General features: G+C 45.5%; 1 protein-coding gene across 1 annotated transcript in view; it reads right to left on the bottom strand.

The window, feature by feature from the left end:
• Positions 1-323: 323 nt before the first annotated feature.
• Positions 324-21275, bottom strand: part of slc4a3 (solute carrier family 4 member 3) — a gene marked incomplete at its 5' end in the record, with an annotated part of 37736 nt that continues 16784 nt past the window's right edge. Inside the window, 17 exons of the mRNA XM_083682039.1 lie at positions 324-4569; positions 4839-5012; positions 5722-5891; positions 6159-6412; positions 7072-7238; positions 7742-7831; positions 8137-8355; positions 9072-9266; positions 9639-9787; positions 10137-10352; positions 10864-11089; positions 11335-11519; positions 11730-11832; positions 13192-13336; positions 15804-15939; positions 16292-16472; positions 16938-17083. Coding sequence (XP_083538165.1) covers positions 4492-4569; positions 4839-5012; positions 5722-5891; positions 6159-6412; positions 7072-7238; positions 7742-7831; positions 8137-8355; positions 9072-9266; positions 9639-9787; positions 10137-10352; positions 10864-11089; positions 11335-11519; positions 11730-11832; positions 13192-13336; positions 15804-15939; positions 16292-16472; positions 16938-17083 — 2834 coding nt within the window. The 3' untranslated portion in view covers positions 324-4491. The remainder of the gene's footprint in view (positions 4570-4838; positions 5013-5721; positions 5892-6158; positions 6413-7071; positions 7239-7741; positions 7832-8136; positions 8356-9071; positions 9267-9638; positions 9788-10136; positions 10353-10863; positions 11090-11334; positions 11520-11729; positions 11833-13191; positions 13337-15803; positions 15940-16291; positions 16473-16937; positions 17084-21275) is intronic.

Below are 21275 nucleotides of genomic sequence, written 5' to 3'. Positions count from 1 at the left end.
TCACTTCTCTTCATTGATGATGTAATTGCTGACGGCAGCACAGAATGAATTCTGAAGATTACAGAAACGTCCTGTCAGCCCAAGTACAAGCAAATGCCTCCAAACTCATTCAACGGCACTTCATCATACACCAGGACAATGACCCAAAACATGGCCAAGTCAATCTCCAGATTTAAATCCTCTTGAACATTGTGGGGGGACATGCAGCGTTCGGCCTGTAGAGGGAGCTACAGGACCGTGGCCGGGGTTTACGGAAACGAAGCCCCGAACGCTGCATGTCCCCCCACAAACATACATTTCATTTGCTAAAGAACAACTGCAGTACAGGCCTGGCAGCATCACCAGAGAACACACCCAGCATCTGGTGGGGTCAATGGGTCACAGACTATTTGTCGACCAAATACTAAACATGAGTGCTTCATTTAGACATTTGATAAATCTGTCCCATCACTTTTGTGTACCTTGAAATAGGGGACTATGCATAAAAAGGGTTGTAATTCATGAATGGTGAAATCAATATGTATACAAATACCATGAAATAAAAGCTGAGCATCTCGACTTTAACCTCATAGTAATTGTTTGATTTCAAATCTAAACTTCTGGAGTCAGAGCCAAAAGAAGAAAATGCTTGCAAAAAGAATAATGTTGCTGTAGTCAGTAGAAGAACAATGGTGCTATTATATTATTTCCTTATGAGGATAAATACATGGAAAAAAAGTATACAGGCAAACATATCTGATTGTCAACTTCTTATAACTGCCATTACAAACATACAGACAACAAAGCACACATTCCGTGACCTATAAATCTGATTAAATGAAAAAGGAGACCAGGAGACTTTTAATCAAATGAAAGGAAAAGCCTAGGTTACAGTGGTTCAAAAATAACAGATGCAGTCCTAGATTTGGGTGGGTAGTCTGTGCTGCTAACATGATGGTATATCAGGCGCCAAAACACGGTGGATCCTGAATATTTACATGCCAGGACCTCTCCCTGTTCTAACTACTGTATTTCCTTTCCAACATCGAGGAATCCAGACAGAAGAAAGTGGAAATGCCATACCTTTTTATTACCTTAAATAATAACCACACTTCCATCTTTTTTTTCTAAAGACTGAACAAATGTTTTGCTGAGCGTAACCACCCTCTCTGCGTGACCACGCCGCCCCACCACGTGGGTAACTGCCTTGTTGTTGTAAGAGACACATTGCAGACATATTCTTGACGAACAAAACGACATCCCTGAAAACGTACCATATACATTCAATATGTCTGTCACACACAAGCTGCGGATGTTCACACACACAATGCCACTTCAACCATAGTGTCTAAATTATTACCAGATTCAATAAACCCATTTCAAAACTTTCAACAACACTACAGTATTACATAATAATAATAATAATAATAATAATAATAATAATAATATTTCCTCACATTCTCAACTCACTACCTAATTAATCTTGAGTACAAAGATTACAGAACATATCCTTTAAGATATATAACTTTGCCTCCGAGTGTATCAACTTGTAAATGCTGTACGGTGCTGCACGAACACATGGGAAACATCGTCACCTTTATTTAGCCTGGCAAACATTATTACATGAAGAGTTTGGCATAGACATGAAACTTGAGGTAAAGTTGCCAGTCATTGAACATATAAAGCAAATGAAAGGAACCAAAATGAAACCCTACACAGTAATGTTTAGATTGAGGTGAACAACGTTCCTTTTCTTACAACACTTACCAACTTATTGCCCTCTTGTTCCATTATAAACTTTTAAAAGTCGCAGTGGCTGCTTTATGTACACAATGGGCAAACAGGAACAACAAACCCATGGCCAGGGTGCTATTTACAGTTCGAAGGTCAGTTTCCCCTGAAGGTACACGATCCATCATATCCAGCAGTACAGAGCACGGTCATCTGAGTTGACTTAAGGTTTACTTTGGGTTCACATCTCTCTGATACCTCATGACATAAGATACCACACTCACAGAAACATAGGGAAAGTAGGGCATTGTTTTAGGCGTTACAGCAGGCCATGTTAACATGTTCAGAGCATGCCTGGAGCAGCGAAGGAGAAATGTTTATGACCAATTTTCAGAGGTGTTCCAAGATTATTTCAAGAATGCAGGTAGAATGTTTGACTTTTGATTCTTTCGATTTTTTAATGTTCTCGGTATTCCAACTTACAAGCTAAAACCTGACGCTGTAGAAACAGGAATGGAATGTTTTATAACTATCCAACAATCAAGTAACCTTATGCAGGGAATGTTTGGTAAAACCTAGATGCCATTTACACCTTCCATTAACATGCGTCCTATGATCATGTATGACCTGATAACGATCAGATCTGACCAGCTCGCATTTACCTGACTTCCGTGTCTGCATTGTGATGGGATCTCATTTAAATGTCTCTTCTCATGGTCACGTCTAACTGAAACGAAGGTGAACAGAATGTGATTAACGACCTCTGTGTCCGGATTGCATTTACACTTGTCCGCGACGCGTCCACAATGCGAGCTCGTCCGCCTCCTGAGGTGGTTTCACAGATCCGATCACAACATTGTCTTTTTTCCATATATCCACGTACTTGGATACAGTAGGCATCTTAATGCAAGGTGTAAATAAGGTCCAAGTTTATTGCCCTTGAATTGGCAAATGAACATTCTCTTCAGCTAACTACTGTATCAGAGAACATCCAGAAAAACATTGTGTCTTAAAAATCGAGAACTAGAATCAAGAGCAAAACATATTCAGGCATTCCTGGAATCTTCTCGCTGACCTGAAACCAACTGTCCTGGAAGTTCCAGAGTAAATGTTTCCTTCGCTATCCAGGAACATTCTCAGAACCCTAAAATGTTGGCTTGAATTAAATTAAATTAAACTAATGTAATTGTATTATTATATATTCATTGTATATTCCTTCAACCAACATATATTTAAAATGCTATATCAACATTTGAATGCATGGCATACATCCTATACATTAATATGGCTTCATACTATTTTGGCAAGACTGTTTTCCACAAAACAATGAACCAAAGAACAGGGTATGGTAAAATGTCATTCATATGGTCACCAAAAAAATAAATCATTAAAAACATTAACATCATATCTGACAGGGGTCAACTTGTTTGCTTGAACATCTACGGTCATGTACAGAATCACTAGACTGTCCTGTTGGGTGTTATACAGAAGTAATAGCTAAAAAAAACAACACATGCAGTCTTCGGTGCATCCCGGCTGAAGTGGGTTGAGATAGGAATCAAATGCTTCTTTACCAGGGAGCTGGTATGTGGCAGTGCAGGTGAATGGAGGTCAAGGGTGAATTGTGAACTTGTCTGATGAAGTGAACACAACCAAAAGGATTTCACAGGGAGGAAAAAGGAACAACATATTCCCTGTTTGGTTAACAACGTAATGGTAACACACTGACTACGCCTATAGTACAAAAGGACAAGGCAGCTATAAGCTGTGGAGGAGGCAGTGAACTCATCTGAGTAGGCTCCCAATGGCACCATAGGTGTTCTCTTCAAACCAGTGTGCCCTTCAAATAGTGCCCCATTACTGGTAGGAACCAACCTACTGGAGTTCCTTGTTCTCGGGGTACTTAGAGGGTTGCCATCATTGCACTTACGCCCAGAACCTGTAGAGTGTTTGACTGTTAAAGGGAAGGGAAGTGTTGATGGATTCTTCGGTCTGTGTTTAAGGTGCATTGTCACGCACTTGAGGATTCCTCATGCGCAGCAACAGGAGGTCTAGTTGTTGACCTCTTTGAAAAAATAAACAGACAGTTGGAGAGAGGAAAAAGGCTAAAAGAAAGAACGGGGGTGTTCCTTTACAGCATTTGGAGATCACAGAAGAGCAGGATTTGAATATATATATATATACAGTGCTTTCAAAGAATATTCTGACACCTTCACTTTTTCAACATTTTGTTGTGTTATAGACTCAGAGACCCTATAAAAACAAAGATATTAATTCCAAAATTACATGAACTATTACCCTTGCATTAAGATGGACTCAATTCAACTTACTGAGTGATTTGTTGATGACATTTTTGCATTTACCTCATTTTAAGAATGTCATAACAAAGGGTCTGAATACTTATGTACATGAGGTATTTCTGTATTTAAATTTTAATAAATTTACTGAAATTTCTAAAAACCTGTTTTCACTTTGTCATTCTGGGGCATTGTGTTTGGATTGATGGCAAATTCTTTTAATTTTAAATTGAGTCTATAACACAACAAAATGTGGAAAAAGTGAAGGGGTCTGAATACTTTCTGAAGGCACTGGATATATATACAAGCTTTCTCTGGTCTCTCTGTTGGACAAATACATGTATCCTACTGTTACCTCACCTCGTCACAAGGTTTAAGACAAAGCTACCCAGAGATCACTAGGTTTCTCTTCCAAAGAGGCTTGTTCTGACTGGTTCGCATTGGAAGACAGAGAGATCCTATTGGGGCTCCCCGTGTCACGTGTCTACACAAGCATGTGAATCTCGTTGTACTCGTCCCGTCCATCTTCATCGAAATTGGGCGAGTCCTCCTCTGAGTCAAGCTGAAGAGAGAGTAACGATGGGATTTTGTCAACATCATTAGTAAGACAGGGAGTTTTTCCTAGTTTTTCCTAGTTTTGATGTCTTCAATATTAATCTACAATGTAGAAAATAATAAAAATAAAGAAAAACCATTGAATGAGAAGGTGTGTCCAAACCCTTGACTGGTGCTGTACGTGACGAATTGATTTGAAAAAAAGTGCCAAAAGGTGAGCATCTGTACCAGATGTTCATGACATAATTCAGAGAATCGCAGGAATGCTCCACCTACCGCCTGAAGCTCGCGCTCCTCGAAGATCCTGGAGAGGATGAGTCGGCGCAGCGGCACGGTCATGATGAGGATGAAGGGGAAGGCCAGAGACACCACAGTTGACTTGACCACCCACAGGAGCACGATGCACGCCAGCTGGATGATGGTGAACATGTTCATCCGCCAGGTCTTGACCTGCAGGTGATGCGTACACACACACACACGCACGCACGCACGCACGCACGCACACGAACAACGAAATTAAAGTGAAAGGTGAGATTTTCATTGAGCCTGAAACAATTACTGTACATTTTAACCTTCCAAGTGTTGACCTGTGGAGGTAAAGTTGTTGCCCTAACTATGAGATTTGTTGTAAAGAATTAGATGGACTGGGCTCCATCTAATGGGACCATCCTTCTGCTTTCCTGCAGACCACTAGTAAGACCTGACCAGGTAGTGCACTGACAGAGAGAAACAAACATATACTTGCTACAGAGTGAGTGAGCAGTTTACCCTTTAAATGCACCCTCATTTTCAGGCTGTGAAGATGAATCGATTAATCAAACCGAATAATCAATTAATGCTTTAGCCAAGTAAACATGTTGTACAAGGAAGCTTGATTAAGCAATTTACACCCTTTTGTCTTTATCTATGGTGATGGTAATGATAATGTGCGCTGTTGATTTGTAGGATATCATTCCATTAAGTAAAGTACTCTATTACTCCTCCACACATTGTGAAGGCAGCAACATTTTTTCATGTTTTCACTCTGGTTTAAAGCTTTGAATCACCAGTGGTGAACATGTTGTCTGAAGTACCTCCATACAGCTCCGTTTGGGATGACTAGGGTTAATGAGATCACAAAGCATTGTTCACGTGACCTATTGTGACATGGCCATGTTACCTTGGTGACGTAGATGTGGTCGGGGTGGTGTTTGGCAGGCGTGCACATGAGTGTGATGCGTTCATACAGCTGGATGCCCGTGAGCGAGGTGATCCCCATGTAGAGGAAGATCCCGAACAGCACGGCCAGTGGGATGTGTCGGAGTATGTCTGTCATCACGATGGACATTCCTGGAAATGGAAAGGTCAAACAAGCTTATTATCAATTTTGGGTTCTGATGGGGTATACATATATAAATAATTTAAAAGTAAAAAAAAATGCCAGATTGCCCTTTTAACTCATTTGGTGCCAAGGGTGAATAAAGTCGCCCAAATTGTCAACATTCTAGAATGCCGGGTGACTTTATTCACCAACAATGTATAAATTATGATGCTTCATTTTTTAGCCAATCAAAATATTGTTGCTAGGTAAATACCACATTAGAACCGCTTTCTCACCCACAAGGACGGCGACGACCAGGCCCGTCATCCTCTGCTCCTTGACCTCCTGGATCATGGGCTTCTCGCCGGGCGCCGTGGCCTTGCTCATGACCGTGAGGGCGTTGACGTGCGTGACGGAGCGCACGGTGGCGGCGGTGAGCCAGGGCAGGCCCAGCAGGGGGCAGACGGCGCCCAGGGTGACGATGAGAAGCAGGTCCAGGTGGAAGCCCGAGCCCTTGACGAGATGCCGCTCCTTCTTACTGACGATCAGTCTGGGAGGGGAGGGGGGTAGGGGTGTGTGACCAATGGGGTGTGTGTGACCGGTATGTGTGTGTGTGTGTGTGTGTGTGTGTGTTTGGGGAGAGGGGTTGGTGGTGTGACCAGTGGGGGTGTGTGACCAGTGTGTGTGTGTGTGTGTGAGGGGGGGGGGGGGGGGGGAAATCACAGAACCTCAGCACTTTCAAGGTGACCAGTATTACACTGGAACTAAAAACAGTGTCAAACCCTTGCAACCATTTTCTTAAACGTTTGTTATGTTTCCCTACATAGCAAAACAAGGTGAGCGGTATCACCATGCTACCCCTCTACTAGTGGGTAACCCCCCACTACTCCTGACTGGGAATCCCAATGGTAACCCCCCACTACTCCTGACTGGGAATCCCAATGGTAACCCCCCACTACTCCTGACTGGGAATCCCAATGGTAACCCCCCACTACTCCTGACTGGGAATCCCAATGGTAACCCCCCACTACTCCTGACTGGGAATCCCAACGGTAACCCCACACACTTCTGACGTGATGTTATCATGCTCAACCTCAGCACTAGCAAGGTCACTGCCACCGGTATCACCATTACAACCCTCTGCACTTCCAAAAGTCACCGAAGCGTTTACCGTGGTAGACCAACGATTAAACAAACACACACACTTACGAGGTGATCTGCGTCTCCATGAAGATGAGGATGAAGACGAGCAGGGCGGGAACGATGGACGCCGCCATCATCCAGGCGGGGAAGGGCTGCTTGTCGCCAAACGGGCTGATGAACCAGCCTCTCTTGTCGGGAGACGTGACCGAGAAACCGGAGGGCACGTTCAGCTTCTACAACCACAGGAGACAAACCAGTCAGGGCCCAGTTTTCCAAAAAGCTTTGTAGTTAAGTTACTTTATTTTTCTGCACGACCCAAGTTCCAACGCTTGACAGCGTTAAGTTCTCTGTTTAACCCATTTAATTTGGTTTGGTTACATTTGTTACTTTCTTGCAGCTGTGTGGCTGGGTTGTTGAGGGAAATAAAGTGTGGAGATAGTTACATAGCTTTCGGAAAACCTGGCCAAGAGCATCCAAGGTCATGTCATGTACTGTACCGTACGTATCACCCAGCCACTATATGACAACAATACAGATACTGAGGAATGTGTTCAACCCAGAATTGATAGTGTAAAGTAGACATAGTTTTTTCTTTAAAGGTAAAAGAAAACATTATTAATGAGTGTTATGTGTAACTTGATAGAATAAGAATAATGAATAAAGTTGTCTTCCAAAGTATGTGTCTGCTTACTTTTAAATGTGTACAGTGAATGGTAAGCTGCGTCGTCATAGTTACCTGTGTGTACGTGTCAGGGACGGAGTAACTCAACAAGACAGAGAACAGAATAGAGATGGGGATGCCAAAGTCTCCGATGATTCTCCTGGCCTATGAGGGGGATCGAGCAATAAAACACTCTTCAGGTTATCTGAAATTCAATTAATTAACATGTATTCATCACCCAGGGACATATGTTGCTGAACTCAAGTGCAGTGTTGTCAGGACACCAGGGTCATGTGCATTAGGCAGGAGGTACTACTTGAAAACGTTTTCTTGCGCTTGTGCCTTAATGGAAAGGACCCTGCACACCAGATAAACACTGGACTTCCAAGATGGTGCAGTGTAGAATGGCGAATAACATTTGATTGATTTGATTGGATTTGACTAGGAAATGAAGTTCTGTAGTGTATTACCTTCCCTCCGAGAAAACGGCTGTTACGGAACTTCCTGAGGAAGAAGGCCACGAAGAAGGTGCCCAGCATGAGAACGAAGGAGAGCAGAGCCGTGTTGGGCTGGTTGAGGAGATGAGGGTCGTAGGACATGTGGTCATCCGCTGGGCTGGGGAAACCCAGAATGGGATGAAGGGAGGGGGTAGGTGGGTAGCTACTCATTAAGGGATGCTCCTGGAACACCTGGAAGCAAAAAACATTTAGGCATCATTGATCACTGACTGACAAGCTTTGACTAGCCATAAAACAGCCTTGCCCCCAATAACATTGCTGTGTGTGTGCGTGCGTGCGTGCGTGTGTGCGTGCGTGTGTGTGTGTGTCTGGAGGGAGTATTACTATATTACAAGGCTGCTATAAAGTGAAGAACTAAATGCTAGAAAAAAACACAGGTCCGTGTACTGGATCTGCACCTTAGCCACACACATCCACTAAACTGACATAGCATTTCAAACCTCAGTGAGCTGAGGTAAAAACCTGGTAGCACCTCATTTTAGCGAGTACATATTAGGCACTCATTTGTAGTTTTTTAGTGCTAGCCCCTCAAGACACCCCCACACACACACCCACACAACAATGTTATTGGGGGCAAGGTTGGCCTTGAGGTTAGGGAGGCTAGCCAGAAGGCTAGCCAGAAACCATAAGGTCATTGGTTCAATCCCCCGGATGTGAGGCAGTGATTGGAATGTTGCTGAAATCATCTAACTGGCCAGCTACTACATGACTCATAACCTGAGAATAAGAAAACAAAATAAGACTAAATGACTAGTAATACCCCAAATTGCCCAATGAGCTGCTACTTAAACACTTTTAAGCTACTGTCGAAAGACTTTCCTCGACCTGCAACGCCACCTGGTGTAATCATATTCTGAAGTAAAATTCAAAAATCTCTAACAACCTACCTTGATGAGCTTGGAGAAGGTCTCGTAGATGAAGATGAGGGAGATGAGGAAGGCGAAGATCTCTTGTGTGAAGGGCGAGATGTAGCGCACCAGGAAGCTGCCCTCGGCCGCCACTATCACCAGCACGATGAAGATGAGCCAGAACCCGATCCACACTCGGCCCGTCAGGTACTCAAACCCCTGGGCCTGGCAGAACTGAGGGGCAGAGACAGAGGAGAGGAGGGGGGTGAGAGAGGGGGGAGGGGGTGAGAGAGGGGGGAGGGGGGTGAGAGACATAGAGACAGAAACAGAGATAGAGGAGAGGAGGGGGATTAGAGAGGGGGTGAGAGATGTAGAGACAGAAACAGAGAGAGGGATGAGTGAAAGAGAAAGAGAGAAGGAGAGAGAGAGAGGGAGGGAGAGAGAGAGAGAGAGAGAGAGAGAGAGAGAGAGAGACAGACAAACATTCATTTTTAGCAACATGAAGGTGCCTACTAGGACCAGTCATCACCATATCTTCATTATAATCATTTTTTAAATCCTAACATTTTTGGATGTAGTTTAGGGTATAAATGTGTGATTTGGCACCTTGTAGAAGGCCTCCTCAAACACCAGCAGGGGCCCTGAGAAGCCGATGATGAGGAGGGGCTGACCAGCCAGCAGCGAAAACAGCACCCCGAGGGTCGCCGTGGAGATGATGAGTTCGGACACTCCCATCATGCCCTCGGTCTTCTCCCCTGTTCAAACGGGTAAGGAACGACCATGGAGACAATTACCTAACCTTTCTACCCTGAGTATGCTTTGACTGTTCCCCCTTGTGGGATAGAACAACAAGAGTTATCTTACAGTGAACAACAGAATCGTACAGCTGCCCATTCCTTTATCAGTGAAGGGGTTAGGGTTAGGGTTTATCAGTGAAGGGGTTAGGGTGAAACAGTGAATGTTTGCACACTTCAGAGAGAAGGGCAGAGCATAGTGAAGCTAGCTAATCTTGATCCTTTCCGTGTCTGTTTTCGTACACACACACACACACACACACACACACACACGCATTCACAAAATGTCCTGCAGGTGTCCGTTCCTTACCCAGCAGTCCTCCGAAGGTGATGGTGGGCGAGAGGGCGGCAAAGTAGATGAAGATGACGGCGGCGATGCACTGCATGTCCATGGCGTCCTTTATGTCACTGAGGTAGTGCGGGTAGCGGCGGCGAATGTCGTGGATCAGGCCTCCGAAGGGGATCCCCGAGCGCTTCAGAGGATCCACCTCCAGCTCCTCCTCCTCCTGCTCCTCCTGGTTGACCTCTGGTGGGGCAGACAGTTGGTTATGTACAGCTGACAGCAAGAGATTTCAGTCAGGACACTGTCACTGCAATAGTTTCAAATGTCATTTTAATAGTTTAATGAATATGGTAGTGCAAGCAGTACTAGTAGTATAGGTTTGGCGTAATCAAACCTAGTATAGGTTTGGTGTAATCAGATGGTTCCGCTCTGATATAGCCCATAAACGACAACAGAGAGTGTCAACTTTTATTGGTGATGAATGGATTTTTATAACAACTGAAAAAAACAACTGAAAAACCATCATTCCACCCACCCACCCACCCATCCATCCATCCATCCGTCCATCCATCCACACATCCATCCATCCACACATCCACACATCCATCCATCTATCCATCCAACTATCCATCTATCCATCTATCCACCCATCCATCTATATATCCATTCATCCATCCACCCATCCATCCATCTATTCATTCATCCGCCAATCCAACCAACCATCAATCATTACAGCAGCCTCAATGGTAGTTACCTTTGTTGTCCTGGTCAGCTCCGGACCCAGTGACCGCCATGGTTTTCTTGTTCTCTCTCTCCTTCCTCTTCCTCAGCATCTGCTTCTGGAAGGAGGCCACGGTCTTCAGCAGGTCCTTGCCTTCCACGTCGGAGGGAGGGATCACAATGCTGCAGTCCAGGAACTCATTGATTCCGTTCAGGAGGTCCTGCCTGTCATCAGCAAAGTAGGCCACCTCATGGAAGCTCTACCCGCCAACCACACAACCAACTGAGTGTTAGTGCTGAAGAGGTCGTGGAAAGGGCATGCACAACATGCTTATATACCAGAAGTTTTAATTCCCTGTTGCTGTTATACCCTTAGATTATAACAATTGTATACAGCATAGTATGGAAGATTCATCGAAGTCTGGATTTTCAAAGTCGTACAGTGTATTCCAGCCATCTCTTTTTTTTTATCTCTTCATGAGTTTGTATGGCATTAACCAAGTACCTTGTCGGACATGAGGGTGGAGAAAGAGCGTCCAATTTCGTGGTAGTCCATGTTGGACTGACTCGGGCCCAGCAGGATGAAGAGGAAGCGGACAGGCACCGGAACCTCCAGGACGGACTCTAGGAGCACGGCCTCATTCAGCCTCACAAAGGCCATGGTCGGCTGCTCCAGGGACTCGATACACCCTGAGGACACACAATGGAGGATCTTTGAGAACAACGCGTTGGCAAATGGCTAATGCATGCAAGCAATGCTAACAGTGCTAAAGCATGCAACGCTATCCATTAACACCTCTGTGGAAGTGATGCCACTGTTTGCAATGACACCACGTAATTGGCATGGTCACATGGTCACACACACACACACACACACACTGGTGTCATGCATGAGCTTACCAACTAAGACCACGGTTGCTTCAGCGTCCTTGGGAATCTTGGCCAGGAGTTTCATAGACCTGACAGCCGGATGCCCCTCAACAGGCACGGGATGGAAGGATTTCTAATGTCACAAGGCAAATAAAGATCAGTGAACTAAACTTATATTCACCAAAAGTAGGAATTTCTGAATTTCTGTGCCTTTATCCAAAACTCTTGTGGTCCTCTGTGGTTCAGTTGGTTCCTGCTGGGACCATATATACTGAAAAATGTATGCACTCACTGCAATGTAAGTCACTTTGGATAAAAGCGTCAGCTAAATGGCATGTATTATATTAATACTCAGCGTTTGTGTATTTGACGCAGTGAAGTGTATTCTGCTTTCAACTGATCTGATGCTCTTGGACAGGTGCAGACGAAGAGAGAGCATGACAGAGCCGAGGCACATTGGGAATGTTTCTATTTTTTTTTATGAGCTGGTTTAAATTTGCCAACATTTCAAGCCATGGGGAAAATTAACGTTTCATAGTTAATGCATCAAGGAGTTTTAACTTAAGCTGACTAAGAAACCTAATTCAGCACGTGGTGGTGGTGGTGGGGGCTTGCTTTGTTGATTTCTCCATTCCAAGCACTACCTACAGTACCCTGCGTAAGTAATGGTACAGTGAAGCATTTTTCCTTCTTTTGGCTCTACACATGCCTAGCCGCGGGCCACGTACAGAACAACGCACAGATTCACAGAAGACAGAACATACGAATATGGATACGACAAAGAACACGGAAGTGAAACGACAGATGTCTGAACGTTCATACTGTGACCTATTAAGGAGGTGACCTATTAAGTAGGTGACCTATTAAGGAGGTGACCTATTAAGTTCATACTGTGACCTATTAAGGAGATGACCTATTAAGGAGATGACCTATTAAGGAGATGACCTATTAAGGAGATGACCTATTAAGGAGGTGACCTATTAAGGAGGTGACCTATTAAGTAGGCATTCTCAGCATGCATGATTACAACGCTTTGCGGTATGCAAAATATACCTACATTCAGTGTACTTAAAATGCATAAAATATCATACTATATTAGCCTTTTCATGAAGTATGATTTCACTGCACAGTATTGAAATTAATTTCCGGTAATAGTCACACGATCCAATGGAGCAGGTAAGGGGAATGTAGAGAAATGTAACCAAACACAGTGAACTACACGGTTGATGATTTCTCAGTATGAATGACATGTAGTCAGGAAAAGTAGCCTCTAAAAAGTATGCAGTATCGTTAACACCGTATATAGCACATACTTTTAGTTAACAGTAGGCAATATGAGCGTTCGTTTGGACGCGGCTATAGCCCTCCTGCCCCCCCCCCCTCACCCCCCACCCAAGACTTATCCCAGACAGAAATAAAATATCACGTAAGACAAAACAAAGAGGTGAACGAAACGAAACAAAACACAACTCACAAACAAGCTTACAAACACCTCTTTCTCCTGCTCCGGGCCTTTGGTCTCGTGGGGTTCCACATGGTCGTCGGCCGCGTGGTTGTGGTTGCGTTGGAAGGTACCGTGGAGGCTGTTGGTGGAGTGGTTGCGGTGGAAAAGACCCTCCTTTTCGTCGTTGGGGTGGCTGGGGGATCATGGGGACAACATGTTGAATGACAATGTGTAGGATTGGGGTGTGTTTTTGGACATTTCCTGAGAGGTTTTCTTTTTCTCTACAGTACAGACGCGTGCACGTGCAGCACACAGAGAGATACAGTGCCCAGCAAAAGTAATGGGACAGTGAAGCATTTTTTCGTCTTTTGGCTCTACACTCCAAAAGCTTGGATTTGAAATCAAACAATTACTATGAGGTTAAAGTATAGATTCAAAGCTTTTATTTAATGGTATCTGTGTAAATATTGGTTTCACCATTCAGAAATAACAGCACTTTTTATACACAGACCCCCTATTTCTGGGTACCCAAAAGTGATGTGGTGTACCATCAAGACACGAGGAGGCTTGTTTGTATGGAAATGTCCTAAATTACACAATATGGTGACAGCCAACAATGCAAAATGTTATCTGCAAATGTTATCTTTCATCAAATACAGTGACATTATTCCAAGTATGATTATAAGGAAATAAAAAATAGCTATGTAGACATCGTTAAATAGCATTGTTTTGTAAGATATTTTAGTAACATATTTTTCTGGGGATGAAAACGCTGCTTTGGAAAGTGAGAATAACACGCTATTCAGAATGGAGTGGGTGATCACGCTATGGGCCCACTATACAAGGCAACACACTGAGACATGTTTTTGTGTGCTCCTCCAATCAGAACACACACAATGTGTGTGTGTGTGTGGGTCTGTGAATGTGTGTGTGTGTGTGTGTGTGTGTGTGTGTGTGTGTGTGTGTGTGTGTGTATGTGTGTAGGTCTGTGCATGTGTGTGTATGTGCAAGTACATATGTGTGTGTGTGTGTGTGTGTGTGTGTGTGTGTGTGTGTGTGTGTGTGTGTGAGAGAGAGAGGGAGAGGGAGGCCGAGCCCCTCACACACAGACAGTTTCATCACACTCCTGCTTGGTCCAGCGGTGACATCACCTCGCTCATTAGGTCCGCTCGGTCCTGTTACATGCCTTCCGACTTGGACACGAACGTGCCGGAAAACAAAGGAACAAGGTGTGACCACACCGAACGCTGCCTCAACCGGCGTCCAGAGGATCTTTAAAGGGCGCTGAGTAAGCGATGAGCTAAATTCTACAGCACCTTGATGTATTTCTTTCCACATCATAAATTCATATCTTGGACCAAAGAGGCCAATTAGGAAGGTTTTTCCCATGGAAAGCAGCTGGTGACATGGTGGGAAATGTTGTAGAAAGGTTGCAACGGACGGGGTGTGTAAGAGGACTGGTGGCGGAGTGTTGATGACCGTCTGGTGTGTGTGTGAGCGTGTGTGTGTGTGTGTGTGTGTGTGTGTGTGTGTGTGTGTGTGTGTGTGTGTGTGTGTGTGTGTGTGCGTGTGAGTGCGTGTGTGTGTGTGTGTGTGTGTGTGTGTGTGTGTGTGTGTGTGTGTTCGTGCATGCGTCTGTCCATCCAACATAAGATTGGATCATTTGAATCAGTTATTGTTCCATATCGTCCCACCATTGACAGTCAGACGTGTGTAGATAGTGAACATGTCACAATAAAAGTCACAGCTTGAGGTAATTGTTGCCGGTGTACAGTAACTAAGATAAATGGACACACTAAACAGATTATGAGCATCAGACTAACTATCCAAATATCCAAAAGGCAAGCAAGCCATCATAACAAAGGGGACACGAGCTGTGTTAAATAGGACAGGATGGACAAACCATTATTGGATGACTGCAAACCATTACTGTGCCACCGCAGACTCCATGCAAAGTTAATAGTGTTAAACGCTCAAACGTGGATGGTACCATTCTGTCTTTACAGGGTCCCGGGAAGGCAGGTTGGCACAGTGGCTTAGTAGCAGGCTGCTAGAGAAACAGAGAGACCAGTGATGGTTCACCCAAACTGGGGAAGATGTGTTTGCCACTCTATGATGTCATATTACAATGTGTCCATTTCAATTCACATTGTACGTCCAAAAAGGGTTGCCAAAGATACAACATGTTTAAGTCACTTTGGCCTCGATTAAATCTGCGTCAATCCACCACCTTCATGACAACACTTTACACCAACAAGAGAGTTCATGTGTGATACAAAATATCAACCACCGTCAACAAACAACTACTATGGTCTTGGCTGAGCATTCAGCCTCTAACTAGTTTTGACTGCTGACAATCGATAGACCATTTTTGTCATTATGTAACGCTGTTTCTGATCTATCTTGTGATGTGGCTGGAGTTGGAGGTACTTTTGTGCAAATGTCTAAGGGCAGTAAGTGCAGTACAAAGGGTCATGAGCCTTGATAATCAATGGGGGGGGGCAAGTGGAGGGGGAGGGGGATGATCACCACGACCATTTATAACCTCTCACTATCTATAGCACTGGTTCTAAGTATAACGTCACACGTGGCAACCCAATATGTACAGTATGGTTTTTGCTGTACACTTTAGGGGCACGACCTGCAGGCCGACCACTCACCTGTGTTTGAGCAGCAGGGCGCGGAGCACGCTGGCACGGTCCTCTGCCCTGATCTGGTCCGAGATGATCATGGTCTCCACCATCAGGTGGGCGATGCCAGGCAGGGTGCTCTGCTCCAGGTCCAACAGGATGGCACCTTCGGGGTCAGGGGATTGCGGGAGGAAGAGCAGAGCACTTATTTACAAACTGCAGTACACCAGAGAGGGTGAGTTTTGATCCTCCGACTCGCTGTGGTATCTTTGCAAATGAACACACCATATAATTACTGCTTTTAGGTGTTGTGCACCAGCACTAGGTGTGTAATCAGAGATAGTTCTTGTGCGTGTGTGTGTGTGTGTGTGTGTGTGTGTGTGTGTGTGTGTGTGCGCGTGCTGTGTGTGTGTGTGTGTGTGTGTGTGTGTGTGTGCGTGCTGTGTGTGTGTGTGTGTGTGTGTGTGTGTGTGTGTGTGTGTGTGCGTGTGCGTGTGTGTCTGGTGGTGTGTGTTCACCATGTGTGATGGTCCTGCGGAGCTCCAGCAGGCTGCGGAAGGAGAGCGAGGACACGTGGGGTTTGCCCCAGCGATCCGTCTCCTCCTCCACATCCTCTTCAAACTTGATCCAGCGCGCCGTCTCCTTCCAGCGCATGTCCTGGTTCTTGTCCACGATCAACTCGTTCAGCTCCACGAACACCTGGCGACCACACATTCACTCGGTCACCCCTCACATAACACACTGTGAAGACCCGTCGCTTTCAGTTATATAGTTTATATACTGTAAGTCGAGGAACTTTAATGCTGAATCAGTGTCTTGCATCTGTAAAGCATACTGTTCCAAAGACTTTCTGTCAAAGTCAAAGGAAAAGGTTTTTTCACATTTCAAAGGAAAAAGTTATTTCAAAGTTCACATTTTTTCCATCCCCTAGAATTGTAAGCCTCGACAATGGCCCCCACAATCCAACGGGAGAGGCGCTGTGCAGACAAACAACTGATCTGATTGCAAATAGGGAATTTATTTTGAAAGTATGTTCAATTTCCCAACAAACAATACGTTATTGAGGAGATCTAGCCCCTTCACCTACTCCAGACTATCACCACTTGCTAAGAGAGAGAGATCCAACTCCTTAACCTGAAGCTAGCTCTCTCTACAGACACTCACCTCATGAGTCTTCTTATCCATCGCCCGTTTCTTCTTCTTCAGGCTGGACAGTGGCGGGGAGCTGTTGCTTGTCCGGACCAGCTGGCATCGAGAGGACTTTTTCACCAGGTGACGCCTCATCCCGGGGTTGTCCTCAAATCTGTGGCCTAAACAGCAAAACGATAACTCAGAGGTCAGTGGGGAAGATGGTCAACTTTGCTCACTCAGCGGCCGAGCACCCTTTCTGAGGGAAGACTTACATCTAACGGTGGAGAATCATACATTCAGTTTTAGACGTCTATTAGAGGCGCACTGAGAGGCTACATGGGTTTGGCAAACATACTGAGGTTGTATGTCGGAACACCCTCGGATCCAAAGGCTTTGGAGACACATCTACACGACTGAGCTTTGGAGACACATCTACACTACTGAGCTTTGGAGACACATCTACACTACTGAGCTTTGGAGACACATCTACACTACTGAGCTTTGGAGACACATCTACACTACTGAGCTTTGGAGACACATCTACACTACTGAGCTTTGTGATGGCAAAGATGCAACGCTCTTTGGAGAGAGGCCTAGCTCACATTCAGGACTCTCTCTCTCTCTATCAACCAATCAATCAATCAAGTTTATTTGTATAGCGCTTTTTACAGACAAAATGTCACAAAGTGCTTCACAACAGCGTAATAGTAAACAATATAAACAATGAATACAATACAAACAATATGATCCACACCAAATCATAGACCGCCAGGAGTAAGCCAAGGGAAAAACTCCCCAGAGGGGAGAAAAAAATAGGGCACAGTGGCAAGGAAAAACTCCCTCAGAGGAAGAGACCTTGAGAGGAACCAGACTCCAGGGGGACCCATCCTCCCCTGGCTGATCAGGTGCTGAACAGTAAACTAATGTGGAATGTGGAATGTGGTGTGGTGCAAGAGTTCAGGGGTCCATAGTGAAGGGCAGCTTTCTGGTGGGACCTGGGTGGGGTGGCAAGGACCAGGATATAGGGTGGAGTAGCCTGGACGAATTTAGGAACTGGAGTCTAGTTTTGCTCTGCTTGTTCTGTGAACTCTCCCAATGGTACTCTCTGTAGCCCCGTTGGATCACTTCATTGTTCCGTAAAAGTAACGTGTGTTTGGCCATGTACATGTATGTGGTTTGTGTGTTGTATATTTTTTTAATTCCCTGCTCCAGAACTGGGATAACGAGGACAAGTATTGATTAATTGATTGATAAGTGACTTCTATATGCTCTCTCTACATCCTCTTTACATCCCTGTGGTCCCCCTGTGGCAGATTGTATCCTGTATGTACAGCCCTTCTATGAATGGAATTCCTCAATTGTATATATCCTTATTAGGCCCTCCACATCCTTTAGTAACCAACCTGCAACCTCTCTGTGTCCACCTGTTGTCCCAGAATGAGAGAATGAGGAGCTTCTTAAAGGGACAGTGACCCATAGACTCCACCATGGTAGCAATTATCTCTAAAATGTCTCTGTCTCTCTCTCTCTTTCTCTCTCTCTCTCTCTCTCTCTCTCTCTCTCTCTCTCTCTCTGTCTTTCTTTCATTCTTTCTCTCTTTCCTCATTCCCCCCCTAATCTTTCACGTTCACTTTGGGCGCCTTTGGATGCCCCTGTCAAAGCTCTCAACATTATACACTTTACAACACTAACGCTATACTCCAGTGAGACTAAAGCTGTCAGTCAGTGATTGTCAATGGGATGACTTTCTGCTCCAGTGACAGTGAAGCCCAGGGCTTAATAGGGCCACATGATCGATAGTTTAGCGGGGGGCGACAGAGGAGGAGAGAGAGAGAGGGTGTCAACTCACAGGATTTGATTTCCATACCACTGCTACCAGGCCATGCATTGACATTAATTAGCTTGTGTTTCTCCATACAATCAATGGAACCAACTCAGAATTCCCACGATCGATCCTCAATGACAGGCCTGTACACAGAAGGCTAGAGTGGTATTCCAACACGTCATGCCTGCATTCCTCTGGATGGAAAAAGCCATAAGATATTATTGTTGATATTATAGAGGATAGTACTACGGGACGGAAAGAGGGGTAGGGCAGTGGGAGGGAGGATTATGGCCTTGGGGCTGAAAGATGGTTATGGACTCAGAGTTGTGGAGGGCGGGGGGGGGGGGGGTGGGGGGTGTTCCAGAGCCTGGGGGCAGCCCTGGAGAATGCCCTCTCACCAAAACTGTGCAGGTTGGTACCTCATGCGAGTTGTAATATACCATGACTATGAATGTGTTGGCCTATCTTAGTGGTCTCATAAACATAGTGGTCTCATAAATACTCTGTTAAAAATAAACGTGGTGTATCAATGACAGTGTTTTGTGGTTCTATAAGCCTTACAATGATTATATTCATTAAGGTTGCGTGCATCTTTTGTCCAGTTTATTATGTACCTGCAGAAGTGTAATGTGTTAACATAACTACACATTTGGTATGTATGACGTGATTGCCTAGAGACCCTTTGGACCACTTCAGCTATGTCTGTTGACATTAATCATACATAACGTATACAGTACAGTTTGTGCTCTGTATATCATGTTCTCTATGTTGCTTGCCTATGTTTCAATTGCCATATATGGGTTCTCTCTGGAGATGACTGCCAGAGTACTTACGGATGGGCTCCAGAGGTGATCCCAGATGTGTGTGGATAGACTCAAGGAGGTCATAGTCGTCGAAATCCAAAACAAACTCGTCAAAGTCCTCAAACCCCTCCATGTTGAACAGCCCGGAAGGGCGACGGCCCTCGCCTTCCTCATTCCCATGAAAGGCGTTATGGCGCGCTGAGGTCGGGTGCTGTGGGGTGCCTGAGTCCATCTGGCCGTCCGCCTGGTGATGGTGGTCCCCTGCATGGTCCCCCTCTGGGGCTACGTGATCCTGTCTCTCCAGCCCCTCCATGTCTGTCATCTCCTGGGCCGGTACGTCCTCCTCATCCCCGCCCCTCCCGGGGAGGACGCCCTGCTCATCCAGCGTTCTGGCCTCTCGAACACCCTTGCTCGCCGCGGGTCGCTGGCAGCAAAGCCCAATGCCCCACCTGGCACGCGGAGTTCTGGTGTTCTTTTAATATGTCGTTGGCCTGCAGTTGCTTTTTCGGCGTGCTACGTTGGACTATCTGTGGTCTCTGTTAATCCCTTCAGCAATGTCAGAAAATCATTTCAAGCACAAAAGAAGGGTCAGAGACAACAAATGGTCTTGACAAAAAAAGTGGATAAAAGTAAACCCTAAACCCCCCCCCTAAAAATACAAATACAGGGCTTGCCCTTCGCCAATCTTCCCTCCAAAGTTCTGGCCCAAAAGCATCAAAGAGATGTCACACTGCTACGATATCCTCAAATGCACGGTGGACGGAGGTTGAGCCAGCTCTGTTGGCAGAGTGGCCTCGGGCAGGTGTAGTGGCTCCAGTAGCAGGGCGGTGCCTCTGGAGGGGCCCCAGTACTGGTTCCTCAGTAGGGCAGACAGACAGACAGACAGACAGCAGCAGGGCACCACCGGCTCCAGCCGTCAATCCACAAGGAAATATTGACACAAACTGTTCTACTTTTTTTTTTTTAGACCACCTCCCGCTAGTCTATTGGCTGCTCCACCCGTTTCCGTGACGCCGATCGTCCATTGATCCCATGGCCGCTGGGATGGGATGGGATGGGGGTTGGGCGGGGCGCAACTTTCGCTTCCGCAGTGCTCCAGAAGAAGACATGGATCGGTGGCTGAGAAGAATTCAAGGTTTTTTTCTTCGGCAAGAGAAGCGAAGACGAAGTGATGGATTTCTTCACACACACAGTTTGCATACTGTGGATGCAGGTCCGTGTCTAAGAAGTGCCCACGTATCAGCTGAAATGTTATGCTCAGTCACATGTGTATGGAGATGCACAACACGGTGCTCGGCTTCGGAGCGAGCACCGTCTCCATCACAGGTTGCCATGGAAACCGTGTAACCCCCTAACGCTCTACCGTCATTCAGCCACAACTGATACCTGAACCTGAACCGAGCAGAACCTTCCCCAGAACCTTCCCCTGAAACCTGTCTGGATACAACAGTGAGTGTGTCTGTGTGTGTTTGTGTCTTTGTAAGGACAAAAGCCTGAGGAATCAAGGCTAGCCATGTGTGTTTGTGTCTGTGTGTGTGTGTGTGTGTGTGTGTGTGTGTGCGTGTGTGTGCGTGTGCGTGTGCGTTTGAAAGGGGCGAGGCTTAATCCTTATTATGTTTAAATTCCTTTGGTTGAACTGAACTGAAAGTGACAGTGTATAGATTCCCCTGTGTGTGTGTGTGTGTGTGTGTGTGCGTGCGTGCGTGCGTGCGTGCGTGCGTGCGTGCGTGCGTGAGAGAGGGT

The sequence above is a fragment of the Argentina silus genome (assembly GCF_951799395.1).
Source record: "Argentina silus genome assembly, chromosome: 12".
NCBI classification, from domain to species: domain Eukaryota; kingdom Metazoa; phylum Chordata; class Actinopteri; order Argentiniformes; family Argentinidae; genus Argentina; species Argentina silus.
Note: the sequence above shows the minus strand (reverse complement) of the source record. Positions and strands in the feature narration are given on the sequence as shown.